The sequence below is a fragment of the Mobula hypostoma genome, chromosome 10 (assembly GCF_963921235.1).
Source record: "Mobula hypostoma chromosome 10, sMobHyp1.1, whole genome shotgun sequence".
Taxonomy (NCBI): domain Eukaryota; kingdom Metazoa; phylum Chordata; class Chondrichthyes; order Myliobatiformes; family Myliobatidae; genus Mobula; species Mobula hypostoma.
Window position 1 is genome coordinate 59,468,602 of NC_086106.1, and position 21,936 is coordinate 59,490,537.

The 21,936-nt window shown below is 44.2% G+C and overlaps 1 protein-coding gene across 3 annotated transcripts in view; it reads right to left on the minus strand.

Annotated features, from left to right (window-relative positions):
* Positions 1-13,554: 13,554 nt before the first annotated feature.
* The window catches only part of slc25a14 (solute carrier family 25 member 14), a 58,252-nt gene continuing 49,870 nt past the window's right edge, over positions 13,555-21,936 (minus strand). The window contains exon 10 of one of the 3 annotated variants that reach the window (XR_010019511.1): positions 13,555-13,634. Coding sequence is in view for 1 of the 3 variants with exons in the window: in XM_063060580.1 (XP_062916650.1) it covers positions 15,928-16,017 (90 nt within the window). In the remaining 2 variants the exon portion in view is untranslated. Of the gene's footprint in view, positions 13,635-15,429; positions 16,018-21,936 lie in introns of those variants that run through there. The other 2 variants (XM_063060580.1, XR_010019512.1) reach the window with 2 other exon arrangements.

Genomic DNA, 21,936 nt, shown 5'->3' on the forward strand with positions numbered 1-21,936 from the left:
AGGAGATCAACTCCTCGAGCTTGCAAATGACGGCGGGCTGAAAAGTATGTTTGACATAACATTTCTGCCAGCATTCTGGATCAAAGTCAAGGCTAAATATCCTGAGATAGCCATGAAAACACTGAAAACGTTGCTTCCATTTCCAACATATCTCTGCAATGAATGCAACGAAAACTAAATTGCGGAATAGACTGGACATAAAGAACCCCCTTCGAGTATCGCTGTCTCCCACCACCCCTCGATAGGACCGTCTTGGTGCAGGAAAACAAGCCCAGGGCTCCCACTGATTCAGCGATACTGGTGTGTTGCAATGATTTTATATGTTCATACAGGGAAAATATGTGCTGTGTGTTTAATACACAAATGTTACTTAAAATGTTATGATGCTATTGACTCATAAGTGACCTATATAACCATATAACAATTACAGCACGGAAATAGGTGATCTCGGCCCTTCTAGTCCGTGCCGAATGCTATTCTCACCTAGTCCCACCAACCTGCACTCAGCCCACAGCCCTCCATTCCTTTCCTGTCCATATACCTATCCAATTTTTCTTTAAATGATAATATCGAACCTGCCTCTACCACTTCTACTGGAAGTTCGTTCAACATTTACTTCAAGCTCCCCTGTCCTCCCCTGATAATTGCCTTATCACTATATTCATGCGAGGAAAATATGCGCTGTGTGTTTAATATTAAATTCGTTAGATAAACCCTTTTAGAAACGAAATTGAGTGTATTAGTCACTTATCACCTATATTCCGGTCGTGATTAACAACCCCGCCCGAACAGAATTGCCAGAAACGATTTGTAGAAAAAAATCGGCACATACATGCATGCGCAAGGCTTCATGGTCATTGTAGTCTTTCTCGGGGTAAACCCAACGTATTTGACTGTTGTCCGTTGGCAACCCTACCCCCCCACCCCCTGCCCCGGGTCGGCCGGTCTGCAAGAATATTGTCAATATTAAACCGGTCCGCAGTGCAAAAAAGGTTGGGGACCCCTGATTTAGGGAAGCAAATGGTACTCAGCATATCAAGGCAGCACCATATCGTCCAGTCATGATTGACCTTGCTGAACGATTTTTACAAGAAATGAAACAATGCCTCAAGACTTGAGTAGGAAGTAGATCACTCAGCCAGCATCTTAGCATTTCCTTGCTGACATACAACAACACACGTCACACTACACCAAAGTGGCTCCAGGCACTGCTCTGATGAAAAGACAGCTTCGTACCCAGCTTGACTTGCTTAGACCCCCAAACACAAAACAGATTGTGCTAAATGTACAGAAACCCCAAGCAGAGAGATGTGCCAATACAGAGTACAGAAGTTTCATAGCAGGAGAGAGAGTAGTTGCCCAGAAATATCTGTGAACGTGATGGCACAAACCAGTCCTGTGCCATACTCAGTGGAAACAGTAACCACAACAGCTGGCTAAGGTATGCTGGTCAGCTATTGTCCACTTCTGAGTCTACTGAAAACCAACACAAACTGACCAATCCAGACCCAGTTGTAAAAATGAGACAGGATTCTGAAACGACGACTGCAGAACCTTTGTTAAGATCCAGTGACACAACCGTGCTCCCCCAATACCAGTGCTTTCTGAGGTGCCCACTACCGACAACGCAGTACTCAAGCCAAGATCTATACATACACCACCAAGACATAAAATGACTTTGGTGTCATCCCTAAGTTATCGGTACCCTCACAGGAAAAGGCGGCCTCCAGACAGATTGAATCTCTAGTTAAGTAGCTAACCTTCAGCACCTGGGCAGAATAATCCCCGGAGTTCATTTAACACAGATAAAAGTTGCTGGTGAACGCAGCAGGCCAGGCAGCATCTCTAGGAAGAGGTACAGTCGACGTTTCGGGCCGAGACCCTTCATCAGGACTAACTGAAAGAAGAGATAGTAAGAAATTTGAAAGTTGGAGGGGGAGGGGGGATCCAAAATGATAGGAGAAGACAGGAGGGGGAGGGATGGAGCCAAGAGCTGGACAGGTGATTGGCAAAAGGGATATGAGAGGATCATGGGACAGGAGGCCCAGGGAGAAAGAAAAGGGGGAGAAGGGGAAAAATCCCAGAGGATGGGCAAGGGGTATAGTGAGGGGAACAGAGGGAGAAAAAGGAGAGAGAGAGAAAGAATGTGTGTATATAAATAAATAACAGATGGGGTAAGAGGGAGAGGTGTGGCATTAGTGGAGGTTAGAGAAATCAATGTTCATGCCATCAGGTTGGAGGCTACCCAGATGGAATATAAGGTGTTGTTCCTCCAACCTGAGTGTGGCTTCATCTTTATAGTAGAGGAGGCCGTGGATAGACATATCAGAATGGGAATGGGATGTGGAATTAAAATGTGTGGCCACTGGAAGATCCTGCTTTCTCTGGCAGACAGAGAGTAGGTGTTCAACGAAACGATCTCCCAGTCTGCGTCAGGTCTTGCCAATATATAGAAGGCTACAACGGGAGCACTGCACGCAGTATATCACCCCAGCTGACTCACAGGTGAAGTGTCGTCTCACCTGGAAGGACTGTCTGGGGCCCTGAATGGTGGTAAGGGAGGAAGTGTAAGGGCATGTGTAGCACTTGTTCCACTTACAAGGATAAGTGCCAGGAGGGAGATCAGTGGGATGGGGGGAATGAATGGACAAGGGAGTCGCGTAGGGAGCGATCCCTGCGGAAAGCGGGGGGGGGGAGGGAAAGATATGCTTAGTGGTGGGATCCCGTTGGAGGTGGCGGAAATTACAGAAAATTATATGTTGGACCCGGAGGCTGGTGGGGTGGTAGGTGAGGACAAGAGGAACCCTATTCCTAGTGGGGTGGCAGGAGGATGGAGTGAGAGCAGATGTGCGTGAAATGGGAGAGATGCATTTGAGAGCGGAGTTGATGGTGGAGGAAGGGAAGCCCCTTTCTTTAAAAAAGGAGGATCTCTCCTTTGTCCTGGAATGAAAAGCCTCATCCTGAAAGCAGATGCGACGGAGAGAGAGGAATTGCGAGAAGGTGATGGCATTTTTGCAAGAGACAGAGTGAGAAGAGGAATAGTCCAGATAGCTGTGAGAGTCAGTAGGCTTATAGTAGACATCAGTGTCTCCAGAGTTAGAGACAGAAAGCACTAGAAAAGGGAGGGAGGTGTCGGAAATGGACCAGGTAATCTTGAGGGCAGGACGAAAGTTGGAGGCAAAGTTAATGAAGTCAACGAGCTCAGCCCAGAGTTCATTTATTCATTCTTTATGTGTAGTGCTGTATGGCGTAGGCATCAAGGTCTTGACCATGATTGTTCTTGGCAAATGTTTCTGCAGAAGTGGTTTGCCATTGCCTTCCCCTGGGCAATGTCTTTACAAGATGGGTAACCTCAGCTATTACCAATACTCTTCATAGATTGTCTATGTCAGTAATCATTCGCATAACCAGGACTTGTAATATGCACCAGCTGCTCATACAACCACGTGCCAACTACTCCCCTGGCTTCCCATGACACTGATGGGGGCCAAATGTTTACCTGCAGGCTAGTGGAAGGAAGAAGCACCTTACACCTCCTTTGGTAGAGACGTATCTCCAACACGCGCAGCTCTCCAGTGAAAAATGATATCGTATCTGTTAAATAGGGGTGGTGGACAATTCTGATTTGATGGAGATTGGACATAAAATCACAAAGGAACATCTAGAGAAATTTCTGAAACGCCCGTCCGCTGCTGTCGTTACTGTGTGGTCAGGAATCTTTCGGAGGGTAGGCCTCAAAATCCCCGGCCTTGCCTGCTTTTGGCGACCGAGAAGGACGTTGAATCTTTTGGCAGAGATGGCGCTCAGTACTCGGTGTCAGAGAGCTGATCAGAGCTCGAAGTTTTCGGATGACTCAGAGTCGGATTGTGGTCAGCATGACAGGGAGAGTTTTTCTTCCCTCTCCCGTCTGCATGAGATGTGGGACATTTGAGAAACTTTGAACTTTACTGTGCTCACGGACTTTCTTCATCAAGACATCCTTGCCATAGAGGGAGTACAAAGAAGGTTCACCAGATTGATTCCTGGGATGGCAGGACTTTCATATGAAGAAAGACTGGATGAACTGGGCTTGTACTCGTTGGAATTTAGAAGATTGAGGGGGGATCTGATTGAAACGTATAAAATCCTAAAGGGATTGGACAGGCTAGATGCAGGAAGATTGTTCCCGATGTTGGGGAAGTCCAGAACAAGGGGTCACAGTTTGAGGATAAAGGGGAAGCCTTTTAGGACTGAGATTAGGAAAAACTTCTTCACACAGAGAGTGGTGAATCTGCGGAATTCTCTGCCACAGGAAACAGTTGAGGCCAGTTCATTGGCTATATTTAAGAGGGAGTTAGATATGGCCCTTGTGGCTACGGGGATCAGGGGGTATGGAGGGAAGGCTGGGGTGGGGTTCTGAGTTGGATGATCAGCCATGATCATAATAAATGGCGGTGCAGGCTCGAAAGGCCGAATGGCCTACTCCTGCACCTATTTTCTATGTTTCTATGTTTCTAAGTCATGGTATTGTTACACTGTTTGTAACTATATGTCATAATTATGTGGTTTTGTCAGTTTTTTCAGTCTTGGTTTGTCCTGTGTTTTGTGATATCACACCGGAGGAAATATTGTATCATTTCTTATTGCTTGCATTACTAAATGACAATAAAAGGGGACTACGTGTCTTCATAATCTAAAAAAAATCCCCAAGATTATGTCTGGGGATAGAGGCAGTCTACCCTCTTTCCCAAGGTTTTTTTTTGTCGTTGGTTCAATGTGACAATACTCCATATTGAATGTTAATAGTTCAGCAACCAGTCTGTGTATGGGAAGTGGAAAGGGGGATAAAGGGAAAAGGGATATGTTATGTATTCATGGACAGTTTGCCCCTGTAGGGCTAGCTCCCAAGCTCTCTGTGTGTTATGTACAGAGCATAGAGTGAGAGGGCATTTTGGGTAGATGATTTATAAGCAAAGTAAACAGCAGCACATTTGTTCCTCACCTCTCCATATATCATGTGTGTTATTCACAGCCATCTGGCTTCCCAGTACCACAAACATAACCAAATTGTCATGCTTGAAAACTAATTGATAAATATTTAGATAGTGAATGTAACAGTCAGAATATTGAAAGACTGTGTATACAGATTTGGAGAGTGGCAGATCAAAGGAACTATAGGAAATTACTGCATCACAGGAGATTATTCAGCCTATTATTTCCATGCTAATCAAAAGAATCACTGTCTGGCATATCCCCACCTCCAGCCGGAGACCCGTTTTTCTGTAGGTCACTGTTCTTCAACTGCACATCCAAGTAGCTTTAAATGTGATGAGGGCTTCTTCCACTGCCATCCCCTTCAAGTAGTGAGTTTGAGACTCCTAAGCATTCTCTGAATGAAAAAAAACATTTTATCACCCCTCTAATATTTCTCCCAGGTATTTTAAGTCAATGTCCCCTGACTTTTGGCTACTCTACTAAAGGAAACTAGTCTTTCCTCTCCAGCTTCTCCAGCTCCTTACTGACTTTATACCTCTCAATTAAATCTCTGTCAACTTCCTTTGTTCAAGAAGTTCAGCCTGTCCAGTTCTTCATCACAGCTGTAACTACCCACTCCCGGCACCTCGGCACTCCTTGCTGTGACAGTCACGCCGTTTCTGTAATGTGACGAACTGAACTGAACTGAACTGTCAATATTGCAGCTGCAGCCTAGCAAGTGTTATACACAGCACCAGCATAACTCCCCTGCTGTTCTGCTGGATGCACCGTCTAATAAATGTGGTGCTTTTTAAACTCCCCTGATACATCCTTCTAGCTCGAGGACTATTCCTTTCCATCACACTTCCCAGTTACTCTATATTCCCTTCTCCTGCTGCAACTCCTCACACTTCTCTGGATTAAATTCCATTGCTATTTTCTGTCTAACTTAGATCATTTATATGCCTTTGTGATTTGAAGTCATCTACCTCGTTGTCGACCACACAGGTAATTATCGTTTTTCTTTTAAGCTTCTTTGTCATCCTGTCTACATACAGGTCTAAATTATAAACATATATTACAAAACCCTAGGGACTGATTACTTTGAGTCACTTAAACATGCAATAGGGAATACTCTTTTGCATTATGCAATTCAGGCAATTTTAGATCCAATTTCAGCTTTTTCTGTGGGTGGCCTTGTTACTGCCCTGTTAATGTAATGCTGCCTGACTGGAGACTTCAGTTGCAGGGAGAGATTGGATAGGGAAAGCTTGTTTCTCCCAGAACAAAAGAGGCTAAGGTGGAATCTGATATAAGTAAGTATAATTATGAGCACATAGATAGAGTGGCAAGTTAGAGTACCCTACCAGTCCCAACATAGTTTTAAGCCGAGATGAAGGAGATTTAAAGGGGTCTATGGGGTAAGATATTTTAAAAATTAAGTGGTTTATTGTGCTGCTGGAGAAGGTGGTGGAATCGGATACAATCATTATGTTTCTAAGGAATTAAGACAGGCACTTAACCAGGCAAATCATAGAAGGATACAAGCCTAATGCAGACAAATGGGATTATTGTAGATGGGCCAGGTCAGCATGAACACAGTCAGCGGAAGGACCTGTCTCCGTGTTCAATGACTCGATGAGATACAGATAGAGGGGAATGATCTGGACTGTATAACTCAATAACTCAATGAGATACAGATAGAGGGGAATGATCTGGGCTGTATAATTCAATAACTCAATGAGATACAGATAGAGGGGAATGATCTGGGCTGTATAATTCAATAACTCAATGAGATACAGATAGAGGGGAATGATCTGGGCTGTATAACTCAATAACTCAATGAGATACAGATAGAGGGGAATGATCTGGGCTGTATAACTCAATAACTCAATGAGATACAGATAGAGGGACAATGATCTGCACTGTATGACTCAGTAACTTGATGAGATACAGACAGAGGGGAATGATCTGTGCTGTATGACTCAGTGAGAAACAGACAGAGGGGAATGATCTGCACTGTATGTCTCAATAACTTGATGAGATACAGATAGGGGGTGAATGATGTGTACTGTATGACTCAGTGAGAAACAGTCAGAAGGAGAATGATCTGCACTGTATGTCTCAATAACTCAATGAAATACAGATAGAGGGGAATGATCTGTGCTGTATGACTCAATGACATACAGACAGAAGGGGAATGGTCTGTGCTGTATGACTCTGAGATACAGACAGAAGGGGAATGATCTGTGCTGTATGACTCTGAGATACAGACAGAAGGGGAATGATCTGTGCTGTATGACTCTGAGATACAGACAGAAGGGGAATGATCTGTGCTGTATGACTCTGAGATACAGACAGAAGGGGAATGATCTGTGCTGTATGACTCAATGAGATACAGACAGAGGGAGGATGATCTGCTCTATATGACTCGATAACTCTATAAGGTATACGGTGGGGGGTGGGGTGGGGGGAGAATGATGATTAGTTCATGAGTTACTGCAGTTTTTAATTTGAGTTTTAATTGAATTAGAATAAACTTCTCAAGGCTTACAATAAACAAATAGCTTAAACAAGATGCCAATGAGATTAAGTGATGAGTTTTCAAAAGAAACTCATCCTTCAGGTGACATTGGATCCACCTCGTTTCCCTAGGATATGGTAGAGTTTCCCATCCAGGAACATCCTCTAACACCAGAGATTCTGCAGATGCTGCAAACCTTCAGCAACACACACAAAATGATGGATCAAGCAGCATCTATGAGGGGAATAAACAGATGATGTTTTGGCCAAGACCTCTGATCAGCATTGGAATGGAAGGGGGCAGAATCCACAGTAAAATTGAGAGGGAGTGGAGGAGTAGGGACTGGCAGGTGATGGGTGAAACCAGTTCAGGGCAAAGTGGCTCTGTGCCAGAGGGTGGGCGAGGTGAAAAACTGGGACAGGCTGGATGGAAGAGGTTAAGGGCTGAAGAAGAAAAAAAACATGAAGAAAGGACAGTGAAGTAAAGGGAAGGAGGTGGGGAACCCGAGGGAAGTGATGGGCAGGTTATAGGGGTGGGGGAGGAAGATAAAAGAGGTGAGAGGGACTCCAGAATAGGGAATAAACAAAAAATGGTGCAAGGGTCGGGGGAAGAAGGAAGCGGTGCCAAAAATTAGAGAAATCGATGTCATATCATGACACTGGAGACTATATGAGGTGTACTTGGCCACATGGTGTAGTGCGGGATGACATGTCTGTGCAGGAATAGCAAGTCGGTTTGAAATGGGTGGCCTCCAGGAGATTTTGTCTTTTGCAGCAGACGGAGCGAAAATGCTGGTTGAAGAGGTCCCACAACCCGCAATACAGATGTGGCACGAAGATCACCTGATACAATGGATGACCCTGACAGACTCACAGGTGAAGCACCGTAAGGACTGACTGGGGACCTGGAAGGTTGTGAGGAAAGGCAGATGTAACACTTGTCACGGTTGCAGGGATAAGTTCCAGGAGGAGGGATGAGTGGACAAGGAGTCCTGTGGAGATCGATCCCGTTGGAGATGGATTCAGATTATTTATGGAAAACTTTTACAACCCTCCTGAGTCTCACAGTAATCGTGACTAAACCTATTCCTAAACTGTCACATGTAAATGTAAGGGGTTTCTATTTTTTATGAAACTGCGTAGTCTAATTAAAATGGCTTCTTTATTATGTTATAATTGAAAGGGCTTCTTTGTTATGTTAACTGTTGAGAAAATCCTTCCCGCTAGCAGTTTGTTTGAATCACGTTACTGATAAGATGTTATGAACCAATTGGGAAAGTTGTTATGTTTCTGGTGTATCTGTGAGATATTGTATGCGCGGGGTTTTGGGGCAGAAGGCGGGAGAGAGAGACAGAGAATGGACCAGGTGCTGTGAGTCCGCTAACGGGGTTCGGTGAGGAGAGGAGACGGAGACGGACTCGTGCGGAGCGTCTGGTCGACCACCGTTGTTGGTCCCAGGCGGCTGGTCAAGGTGGTCCGAGGGGTCGCAGGGTGAAGAAGAAGGGTTCTGAGCTCCAACTGTTTGTGCACGAAGAGATTGAACTTTGATAAGTGTGGTGCCTTTTATTTTCCTTTTATATTTTATTCTCTCTTAATTATATAGTTCCAGCAATATCTATAAACTGTAAATCATTTAATCGTATCTGGTGTATTGTCTGTTATTTGGGCGGGGTGGGGTACATCACACAGCATCCACACAAACTAATTACCCAGTTTGGCGGGGCCGAGGGCTGTTTCCCTAGATGACAGCGAGCCGAGCGACCCTGAGACTGGCCAGGGGGGCTACATAAAAATGCCTCTCCTTTCTCTCAGTTCCTCCGACTCCGCCCCACCTATTCTCAGGATAAGGCTTTGCATTCTAGAACATCTAAGATGTCCTCCATTTTTTCCAGAAAATGGGGTTTCCTTTCCACCACTATCGATGCTGTTCTCAATTTTCCCCACATCCTTCCCCCGACGTAACAGGGATAGAGTTCCCCTTGTTCTCACTTACCAATCCATTGAACTCTCGTATCTAGCTCATCATTCATCGCAACTTCCGTCATCTCCTACAGAATCCTATCACCAGGCACATATTTCCCTTTCCCACCCACCCCTTCTTTCCTTGGGGATCAATCTCTACGGGTCTCCCTTGTCCACTAGCCCTTCCCCACTTATCTGCCCCACCCCCCACCGGGACTTAAACTCGCTACAACTGCCCCTACACCTCCTGCCTCACCACCACTCAGGCCGCCAAACACTACTTCCAGATGAGGCAGTGCTTCACCTGGGCATCTGTCGGGGTAATTTATTGTATCCGTTGCGGCCTCTACATCGATGAGACCCGACGTAGATTGCGGGGCCGCTTTGTCGAGACCTTGCAAAAGGCAAGATCTACCGGCGGCCACCCATTTCGAATCGACTTCCCATTCCCATACTGACATGTCAGTCTTCGGCCTCCTCTACTGCCATGATCAAGACAAAAACAGGCTAACGGAGCAACATCTCATATTCCGTCTGTGTACCCTCCAGCCTAATGGTAAAACATCAACTCTCTATAATTTTTGGTCACCTCACCCCTCTTCTCCTCCTCTTTTTCGTTTTTCTCCTTTCCGGTGACCCCCCCCCCCGCCCCCAATGACCTGCCAGTCACCACTCTCCGGTTCTCTACCTCCTTCCCTTTCCTCCACGGTCCCCTCCTATCCGATTCCTTCTTCAACCCTTCCCTCCCAGTTCCTCCCACCATCTCCGCTCCCCTACCCACCCGGACCCACCTGTCATCTGCGAGCGTGTACTCTCCTCCTCCCCACCCCATCACCTGTGAGCTTCTACTCCACCTTCTTATCCAGGCTCCTGCCCCCCTTCGTGCCAGTCCTGATCAAGAGCCTTGGCCGGAAGCACCGGCGGCTTATTGATGCTGCCTGATCCGCCGAGTCCCCCCAACATTTTGTGTGTGTCGCTCTGGAACATCTTGTGATTAAAATTAATTATTCCATGGATATTCTGATCATTCTGGCTGAGAAACCGGCGCTGCCTGCGCTGGACCGCGCTGCTGGCGGGAATTCGCCAGGGTCGATCCCGAGCTGCTCCATAAGAATGATCGGTGTGGGGTCGCTGGAACTTCCCATCATGAATTTTGTGCAGCAGCACTGTTCAAAGTTTCCAAAGTTCAAAGTACATTTATTGTCAAAGAATGTATACATTACCACCTTGAGATTCGTCTCCTAACAGGCAGCCACAAAACAAGGAGACTCAAACACAAACCGCATATATCTGAAGAAGACTGTCTGACTCCCAATATACAGAGAATTTAAAAAAACACATCACGTGTGTAAGAAAATAAACGAATAAAATACCCCATAAAAAGTCAGTCGAACACAAATGTGCAATGAAAAAAAGTGAAAACAGTAACCGCAAGCAACTAGAGTTTCTGAACAGAACTCCGCAAAGAGAGTCCGAGACTCATCGAGCTGAGCAAACGTCGTGGAACAATTTTGTTACGTCTTGGCAGCATCTCTAGGAAGAGGTACATTCGACGTTTCGGGCCGAGACCCTTCGTCAGGACTAACTGAAAGAAGAGCTAGTAAGAGATTTGAAAGTGGGAGGGGGAGGGGGAGATCCCCCGACCGCACCTCTTCCTAGAGATGCTGCTTGGCCTGCTGCGTTCACCAGCAACTTTGATGTGTGTTGCTTGAAATTCCAGCATCTGCAGAATTCCTCGTGTTTTTGTTACGTCTTGTTGGGGTTCCTGGAAACAGGCCATTCACCCCCCCCCCACACACACACAGACCATCGAGAACCCATTTACACTAATCGCACACGAATCCTATTGTATTTTCCCCTCATTCTTCTCAACTCTCCCCGATTTTCCCACTCAGGTGCAAGTTTTACAACGGCCAATTCACCCTGGGCGTGTGGGGAGCCGGAGCACGCGGGGCAGTCACAGGGAGAATGGGCAAACTCCACAGAGACAGCAGGAACACAGTCGCTAGCGTTGCAAGGCAGTGGCTCCACCGGGTGTGATCTTGTGCTGTATTGGGGCCGGGTCGGTGGCGGGAACAGATCGGGTTCGGTAGTGGTCCTCCGTCCCTACAGTACTGACCGGCTGTAATAAATTAACGCTGTTCATATTAAAACACGTTGACCTCCGAATGTGAAAGGAATGCCTACAATATACACACCGACCGCCCGGAACAAACTGACTGATCACGTTAAAACAAGTGCCCACGGTGATCAAAAACGAGTCCGCACGCATTGACCGATTATCGTGCGGCACGGAGATATAAACGGATACAGAGAAGCCGGCAGATTTCCCAATTAGTGATATGCCCCTAAATTCAAAAATATCACCGTGTCTTCCGCCAGGGCGATGGCTAGAAAGAAACTCACTTTCACACTTACATTTAGAAATGTAAGCTCCCAGACACCGGTAGAGAGGAAAGCAGTCGGTCCGCATTGACTTTCGCCTTCTCCAGCACCTTCACAAACTGAAGGAAGAGAACTGTCTGAGCATCACAGTGACCGCCAAACGTCTTCTGTACAATCCTCTGCAGAAACGAAACAGGCACGCATTTTGGTGGCTGCAGCCAGACTAGTGGAACCACTGTAGTAACATGATACTTGACTGGTAGCCCCCCAGTCAGCGCACTGAGACTACTGTGCAGATCGTCTCCAACCGCATCAGGAGAGGTGGGGTTTATAATGTGTACAGGGTAAAGCACTGATTGTGACGGACTCTACCGTTTAGGGAGAGGAACTCGGTTTCCAGAACCTCCCTGGCAACGTTACAATACTGTATAGTGATAATTGTAATATATAATAGAGCCCTACAAATTTTGCTAGGTCTGATGAATTGGTTTTCAAACTCTTCTTCCATGATCTGCTGTTGAATCACAGTTTGGGAAACCAATCGAATGTTTAAAGATGCAAACACGAGGAAATCTGCAGATGCTGGAAATTCAAGCAACACACACAAAAAATGCAGGTGATTGCAGCAGGCCAGGCAGCATCTATAGGAAGAGGTACAGTTGACGTTTTGGGCTAAGACCCTTCGTCAGGACTAACTGAAAGAAGAGATAGTAAGAGATTAGTAAGAATGTTTAAAGACGATGGACAAAGCAAGGCTAGAGCCTCTGCTAAGAAGGAGCCCAGTTTGAGTGCATATTTGGACAGCAGAAAGAGAAGGTAGTTGGCCTTGATTATTTCATTTAATGGTTCACTCGTTCCCAATATAAACTTTGTAACTTGTGATAGTTAATAAATATTTTTGATTAAAAGACGGGGCAGAGGGGAGGGTGAAGAGATCATTGGGATTTCACTTCCACCCATTATCAAGAGTGCTGCATACATGGGCCCTTAGTATTGTCAATGAACTCTCCCATCCATCCAACAATCTCCTTGACCCCTATCATTATATAGGAGGTACAAGTAACATCAGGTCAAGAACTGTTGGGATGGGAAACAGTTTCTTCCCCCAAGGCCGTAAGACTACAGAACTTCCTGCCACCACCCAGGCCTCATCACGTAGTATTATACTGTTTACTTTTTAACTCCTATTCTATATGCACCTTATTGTTTGTTAAAAGAGAATCCGTGGATGTTGTGTACTTGGATTTCTAGAAGGTCTTTGACAAGGTGCCACACATGAGGCTGCTTAACGAATTAAGAACCCATGGTATTGCAGGAAAGACACTAGCATGGATAGAGCATTGGCTGATTGGCAGTAGGCAAAGAGTGGGAATCAAGGGAGCCTTTTCTGCATTGCTGCTGGTGACTAGTGGTGTTCCGCAGAGGTCTGTGTTGGTACAGCTCTTTTTATGTTATATGAAAATGATTTGGAAGACTGAACAGTTGGCTTTGTCGCCAAGTTTGCAGATGATACGAAGAGAGGTGGAGGGGCAGGTAGTGTTGAGGAAGCAAAGAGGTTACAGAAAGACTTAGACAGATTCGGAGAATGAACTAAGTAGCAGATGGAATACAGTGTCAGGAATGACATGGTCATACACTTTGGTGGAAGGAAGATAAGCATAGGCTATTTTCTTAGTGGAGAGAAAACCTAAAAGTGAGAGGTGCAAAGGGACTTGGGAGTCAGAGACAGAATCAGAATCAGAATCAGGTTTAATATCTTCAGCATGTGTCGTGAAATTTGATGATTTAGCAGCAGCAGTACAAGGTAATACCTGAAAATAAAGAAAAAAAGTAAATCAATTACATGAAGTATATTTGTATATTAAAGTTAGAATATAAATAGAACAAAACAGAAATTATATATATATAGTGAGGTAGTGTTCATGGGTTCAATGCCCATTTAGGAATCATATGGCAGAGGGGAAGAAGCTGTTCCTGAATCAGTGTGTGCCTTCAGGCTTCTGTACCTCCTTCCTAATGGTAACAATAAGAAGAGGACAGGGCCCAGGTGATGGGGGTCCTTAACAATGGACGACACCTTTTTGAGGCACTGCTCCTTGAAGATGGCTTGGATACTATGGAGGCTAGTACCCAAGGCGGAGCTAATTTTACAACTTTCTGTAGCTTCTTTCAGTTCCCCCTCATACCAGACAGTGGTGGAGCCTGTCAGAATGCTCTCCACAGTACATCTGTAGAAATTTTTGAGTGTCTTCGATGACAAATTGAATCTCCTCAAATTCCCAATGAATTACAGCCACTGTCTTGTCTTCTTTATAACTGCATCAATATGCTGGTAGCAGGTTGAGATCTTGACACCCAAGAACTTAAAATTTCTCACTCTCTCCACTTCTTATCCCTCTTTGAGGATTGGTTCGTGTTCCCTCATCTTACCCTTACCAAAGTCCACCATCAGCTCTTTCATCTTAATGATGTTGAGTGTAAGGTTATTGCTGCGACACAACTCCATTAGTTGGTATATCTCACTCCTGTATGCCCTCTTGTCTCCATATGAGATTCTGCCAACAATAGTTGTATCATCAGCAAACTCAGAGATGGTGTTTGAGCAATGTCTAGCCACACAGTCATGAGTATAGAGGGAGTAGAGCAGTAAGCTAAGCACACACCCCTGAAGTGCACCAATGAGGTGGAGATATTATCACCAATCCACAGAGATTGTGGTCTTCTGGTTAGGAAGTCCAGGATCCAATTACAGAGGGAGGTACAGAAACCCTGGTTCTGTAGCTTATCTATCAGGACTGTGGGAATGATGGTGTTAAACGCTGAGCTACAGACAACAAACAGTATCCTGACATAGGTGTTTGTATTATCCAGGTGATCTGATGTTGAGGCTTTATAAATGAGGCCTCACTTGAAATATTTTGAGCAGTTTTGGGCAAAAAAAAATTCTAAGAAAGAATGTGCTGACATTGGAGAGGGTTCAAAGGAGGTTCACGAAAATTATTCTGGGATTGAAAGGGTTATCATTTGAGGAGCAGTTGATGGCTCTGGTCCTGTACTCAGTGGAATTCAGCATGAGGGGGGATCCCATTGGAACTTATCAAATGTTGAAAGGCTCCAAGAGTAGATGTGGACAGCTTGTTTCATATACTAGGGGAGTTTAAGACCAGAGGACACAGCTTTAGAATAAAAGGACATCCATGAGATGAGGAGGAATTCCTTCAGCCAGAGATTGGTGAATCTGTGGAATTCATTGCCACAGACGGCTGTGGAGAGGTCATTGGATATATGCAAGGCATAGGTTGATAGGTTCTTGATTAGTCAGGGCAAGAAGGGTTACAGGGAGAATGCAGGAGATTGAGGCTGAGAGGGAAATAGATCAGCAATGATGAAATGGCAGAGCAGACTCAATGGGCCAAATGGTCTAATTCTGCTCCTATACCTTATTATCTTATCTGTGGTAATATTATTTTATGTGTTGTGTGTGGGAATTATATGCAGTGTTGTGTGCCTTGGTCAGGAGGAACATTGCCTTATTTGGCAGTGTACACATCTATGGTTGAATGACAATAAACTTGAAATTGAGGAAAAAGAGAACATTCTCCATACAATCATCAAAGGTGTTTAATATCCTAGAGAAATCACTGCACAAATGTGAAACTTGTAACGCAAGCTGTCACTGCTTCGCTAATAAGATTTTCATAACACGTTTTATATCTTGTCTTTGATTCAATAGATAACTTTAATTTGAATGGTATTATTAATCAAATTCTGAATTAAGTGTAAAATTGACAAAATTCTTTTAATTAAGCAGCTGTTGAAAAGCGACAGCAGGAAAACACATTTTAATAGATTATTGAACAGAGGGATCTGATGATTTTGGTGTTTAGCATCACAATAGGATTTTTCACATCTGAGAGCGATAAATGTTAATGCCATCTAGCTGCTAGTTCCTTATTAGAATGACAATCAGCCTTGGCTCTTCAGTGCACCTGCACCTCTCTTCTCCACTCCACTGATCTGCCACATCTCCTGCTTTTATTCTCATCAGTGCCTGGCTTCAGGAGCCTTCCAGAGGTTCATGCCTTCTCAGGTCTTGCATTGCCCTCAAATCTCTCTCTGCTGGCTCAGACTAAAGGGAAATCTGTCTTCAACAAATATAGTCAGAGTCTTGGAGAAGTTAGTCGAGGGGAAGACCTGAAATCCAAAGTGGAGGGATTAATGAGTCCGTTTCAGGCCAGCAGAATGGGCATTAGGCACTCTATGTAAATGAATGGTACATATAAAAGGATGGAAGTATGGATTTTGCTGATGTCCTTTGATAATGCCATAATTTACAAACACAAGTGTCAGCAGGTTCAGGAGACTTGGGCGCTCAGTTGCTCGGCTCTGACAGTGATTTTTTTGGAACATTTGTGTATCAAAGCTTTCTGGAACATTAAAAACCTGACATCTGCCTGAGACCACACCTGTAAATACTGACACATTCCTGGAGAGTTCCTGTAACTAGAAAATAGAATGTAAATCAGAACAAAACAGTACAGGTCTTTCAGTCTCAATAAAGCTACTCAGAATCAATCTAACCTTTCCCTGCTCCAGAGCCCATAACCCTCCTATTTTCCTACATCCATGTGGCTATTTAAGAGTCCTTCCAATGTCCCTATTGTATCAGCCTCTACCACTATCCCAGCAATGTGTTCCAGGCACCCACCAGTCTTTGCAAAAACAACACAACACATAGCCCCTTACATCTCCCCTAAACTTTCCATCACACACCTTAATCAGATATCCTCTGGCATTAGCCTGGGGGAAAAAAACTGCCAACTGCCCATCCTGTCTATGCCTCTCATCCTCTGACACTCCAAAGAGACAAACTGCAGCTCACTCAACCTTTTCTCATAGGACATGTCTCTTAAACCAAGCAGCACCCTGGTAAATCACTTCTGCACCCTCTCTAAATCTTCCAAATCCTTCTTGGTTTGAGGTGACCACAACTGGTTTGACCAGAGTTTTATAGAGCTACATTTCCCTACAGCTCTTGAACTCACTCCCCTGACTACTGAAGGCCAACATCATATGCCTTCTTAACCACTATCAACTTGTGTGGCAACTTTGAGAGCTCTGTGGATCTCTGTTCTTCCAGATTAGTAAGGATCCTGCCATTAACCTTGTCACTCCACCTTTGTGTTCAGTCTTCCAAAGTGTATCACTTCACGTTTCTGCATTGAACTCTATCAACCACTTCAACACCCAACTCTGCATTCCGTCTATATCCTGTTTTAAACTGTGACAACCTTACGCACTATCCACAACACCTCCATTCTTTGTGTCACCTGCAAACTTACTAACCCACACTTCACTTCCTCATTAAAGTCATTTATAAAAATTACAAAGAGCAGGACTTCCAGAACAGATCCATGCAGAACACCACTATTCACTGACCTTCAGTCACAATATGCTCCGTTTACTACTATACTTTGCCTTTTGTTCCCAGGTCAATTTCAATGCTACACAGCCAAGATTCATGGATCCCATGTCTTATGACTTTCTGGATGAACCTACCATGGGGAACTTTATCAACCATCCAGATGCATCACGTCCATCACTCTACCTTCAATTTGCTTTGTCACCTACTCAAAATAAAAACACTCAGGCTCACAGAAGCAGACTGATTATCCTAATAGGACCATGCTTCTCCAAATGCTCATAAATCCTGTTTATAAAATTGGTTGGTTTGCCCACCATTGATAACTCACTGTTATAGAGCTCCCATCATTATCCTTATTACCTTTCTTGAACAACAAACAACACTCGCCATCCTCCAATCCTCTGCTGCCACTCCTGTGGTCTGGGTAACAGCAAAAGATCATCACTAAAGCTGCAGTAATCTCTTCTCTCACTTCCTGTAGTAACCTGGAATATATGGGTAACCCTAAATAATTTCTAATGCAAGGAACATGTTTGGCACAGCTTTGTGGGCTGACGGCCAGTATTGTGTTGTAGCTTTATATCCCTTTTGGCTGAGGGGACTTATCTATCCTCAAGTTTCCGGAAGCTCCAATACATCCTTTTCCTTAACCTCAACATGCTCCAGCACATTAGAACATTTTACGTTGATCTCACATTCATCAAATCCCCTCTTCCTTGTGAACACTGAAGCTAAGTATTCATTTAAGACCCTTCCTACCTCCTTCACCCCCAGCTACGTTTCCCTCTATATTTCTGATCAATCCTACTCTCTCACAAGTCAACCCTGTTCTTGGAGTTTTCCTTTGTCTTACTCACCAAGGTCTTCCTGTGTCTCCTTCTAGCTCCCCTAAGTCCCTTCTTTAAGCTCCTTCCTGGCTACCTTATAGTTCTCAAGAGCCATGTCTAATTATTGCTTTCTGAACCCCAAGTATATTTTCTTCTTTCCCTTGACTAAATGATCCACCTCTTTTGTCAAAGATGTCCCCTGCACCCTACCATCCTCACCCTGTCTCAATGAAACAAAGCTATTCTGAACACATGGCAAGTGGTCCCTAAACAAACTCCATATTTTGGCTGTGCATGTCCCTGGGATATCTGCTCCCAAGTTCCTGGCCAATACCATTATAATTAGCCCTCCCTCAATTAAATACTTCCCCATATCGCCTGTTCCTATCCTTGTCTACAGTTGTTCTAAAGTCAGTGAGTAATGGTCATTATTTCCCAAATGCTTGCTTACTGAGAAACCTATCACCTAACCAGGTTCATTGCATAGTACTAGATCCTGGATGGCCTAATCTCTAGAGCCTGTCCACATACTGTGTCAGGAATCGTTCCTGGACACACCTAACAAATTCTGCCCATCTAATCCTTTTGCACTAAGGAGATGCTTATCAACATTAGGGAAGCTGAAATCACCTATGGTGTGACTTCATAAAGTCCATTCTTTCTGCAATTGTGATATTATCCCTGATTAGCTCTTGCGACAGGCCCAAGTCTCTGAAATAGTCACATTATAATTCCATGCACTGATTCATGCTCTAAATTCATCACCTTTATTGTTGATATTTCTTATAGTAAGCTCATTTCAACCATCCAATTGATTGCATTTATACTCGATCCTTCCTCAGAATCTCTCCGTATAAACATCAACCTTTACACTAACTACTCCATCAACTGACCTAACACTCAGCTCCCACACTCCTGTCAACCTAGTTCAAAAACTTCCAACAACTCCAGCAAATCTATTCACAAGAACATTGGTCCTTTCCAAGTTCAACAAGTGTAATCTGTCTCTTTTGCATAGGTCATACCTTCTCCAAGAGATCCCAATGATCCGCAACTCTACCCCCTGCACCAACTTTTCATCCATACATTCGTCTGTCATATTATCCTCATTTTACCCTCATGGATAGAGGCAGCAGTCTAGAGATTACTGCCCTGAAGTTCTGCTTTTTAGCTTCCTCCCCAACTCATATGCACTCTTCAGGACCTCATCCCTTTTCCTAAATATGCCATTGGTACCAATGTGTGTCACGACTTTAGTCTGCTCACTCTTACCCTTAAGAACTACATGGACTATATCAGGATGTTTCTGACTCTGGTACATTGAAGACAACATACCATCCAGAACCTCATTCTTCTTCACACAGTCTCCTGTTTGTTACCTTACTCAATGAATCCCCCTTTCACCACTCTCTCTTCTTCCCCCTACCATTCTGAAGGACAAAGCCAGACAGTAGGTTGTAAGTTGTCTGCCTTACAGTATCCAAAATGGTAAATTATTCAGGAGAACGGCCACTGGGGTACTCTGAATTGACTGCCTGTTCCTTTTCCCTTCCTGATGGTCACCCAACTATCTGCATCCTAGGTTTCATTGCCTCCCTGTATCTCCTGTATATTATTCCTTCAGCATCTCCACCCCCCCATCTAAATGATCCGAAGTTCATGCAACTCCAGCTCCCGAATATACCTAAATGGAGTACAGTAAGTTTACTTTTGCAAGTAGATTGATCAGGACAATAGAGGCCTGCCTGATTTCCCCATCCTGCAGGAGCATAACACTTCCTTACTGCCATTCTCACAGCTCTAGCTGTGCAATAAAGAGACCTTACCTTCACCTCCTCTTCTCCTTGCCAGTCTTGAGAGCCCCCAACTCCCCATTCTAACATTGGCCCACATCTACTATAGCTGCTCCAAAGGTCTATTTGACCCTAATGTATTTTTGTGGGTTAATTAGCTAATTGGCAGCAACCAATCAATTATTAACCAATGGCTCCTGTAAGTGCCTCTTTTAAGGACCTGCTCAGCAATCCTGAAACCTACTCATTTAAACACCTGTGCCTCTTACTCTTGAATTAGAGGGGATAACGTCACTTGCTCCATCACTGAACAAATTTCATGGCATATGTCAGTGATATTTAACCCAATACTGATTTTGAACTGTACCCACTACCTATGGATTCACGTTCTAGGATTCTATCTCATTCTCAATTTTATTGCTCATTTATTACTTTTTTTTCTTTTTCTATTTGCACAGTTTGTCTTTTGCACACTGGCTGTTTGCTGTTGGCAAGGTCTTTCACTGATTCTAATATGGTTAATGGATTTATTGAGTATGTCTGCAAACAAAGGAATCTCATAATTGTAAATAGTAACATATATGTACTTTGATAATAAATTTACTTTGTATTCCTGAAATTTGAAATCTTATCTACTTAAAAGTGAAACTTCTGAAAATTGAAAATACATATTCCCAGGTCAGTTTGAGATACCACAGCATCGTTCATAGAAAATGGTGTTGGAAAGAAAGTAAATATTATTTACAAGAATGTTTCCAGGACTGTAGACCTGAGCTTATAGGGAGAGTAACACCCACAAAATGCTGGAAGAACTCAGCAGGCCAGGCAGCATCTATAGAAAAGAGTGAACAGTTAACGTTTCAGGCCTTGAAGCTTCATCAGGATTCATGAAGGGTCTCGGCCCAAAATGGCCACTATTTATTCTTTTCTCTGACCTGCCGAATTTTGTGTGTTGCTTGAATTGCCAGCATCTGCAGATTTTCTTGTGTTTATAGGGAGAGGTTGGGTAGGCTAGACTTTATTCCTTGGAACATAGGAGACTGAAGGATAACCTAGAGAGGTACAGTATATAAAATCATGAGGGGTCAGAGATGGGATGCATATACCCAGTCTTTTCCCAGGGAAATAGAGCCAAAAACTAGAAGGCACAGATTTAAGCTGAGGAGAAACTTGATATATGGGATGAGCTGACACAGGATTCATTATTTGAGGCAGGCACAATAAGATCACTTAAAAAAAAACACATTTAGATAAGTACATAGGTAGGAAAAATTTGGAGAAATATGTAGGTAAATGAGCCTAGCTTAGGTGGGGACCTTGTCCAGCATAGATGAGTTTGTCTGAAAGATGTTACCATGCTTTATTGCTCTATGCTTGCACACCCCCTTTCCACTCAGTAACTGACTGACTGAGGATTTGAGATGGGGCCTCACATCAGATGCATCCTTTTACTCCAGTCACACTCTGTAAATGGCTTTTCTCACAACACACACACACGCTGCTTCTTTACCTCCCTTGATCTCTCATTCCCTTTCCTCATTCTTCTCTGCACCTCTTTCCCCCACACCGTTCTTCTGCTGCGTTGCTAATCAAATTTCTACAGCTGTTGCTGCTGCTTTCCCTCTGTGCCTTTCTGCCTAATCTTCCTACCCTTTACCCAACTGTTCTGCCCCTGTACCTCTCCCAATAAGCGAACAGGAATGAGCCAAAGACAATGGAAGCAGACAAATCTAATGTCTTTGTTCATACCATGTGGTTGGAAGAATGGATACAACCATTTTGTAGGACTGTTCTTGCAGCCACCCTTTTGTGAACTGGTTCATTCTGGGACTGGCAATTGAAAATAGACACAGTGAGGTTCCTGCTGATGATCTACTAAACCCAGCACCATTTCCAAAGATGCTGTTTAATTGGTTATGTAGAAATGGTAGGCTTGTAGAAAAAACAGCCTATGACCTGAGGTAGGTAGCCTGAGCCCAGAGTTTGGTTGGACTGGGTAAAAATGGTTTGAACTGGTCTGATTTAGAAAGAACAAAGAAAGTTACCTGAAGCACAAGTCTGGGGTAAG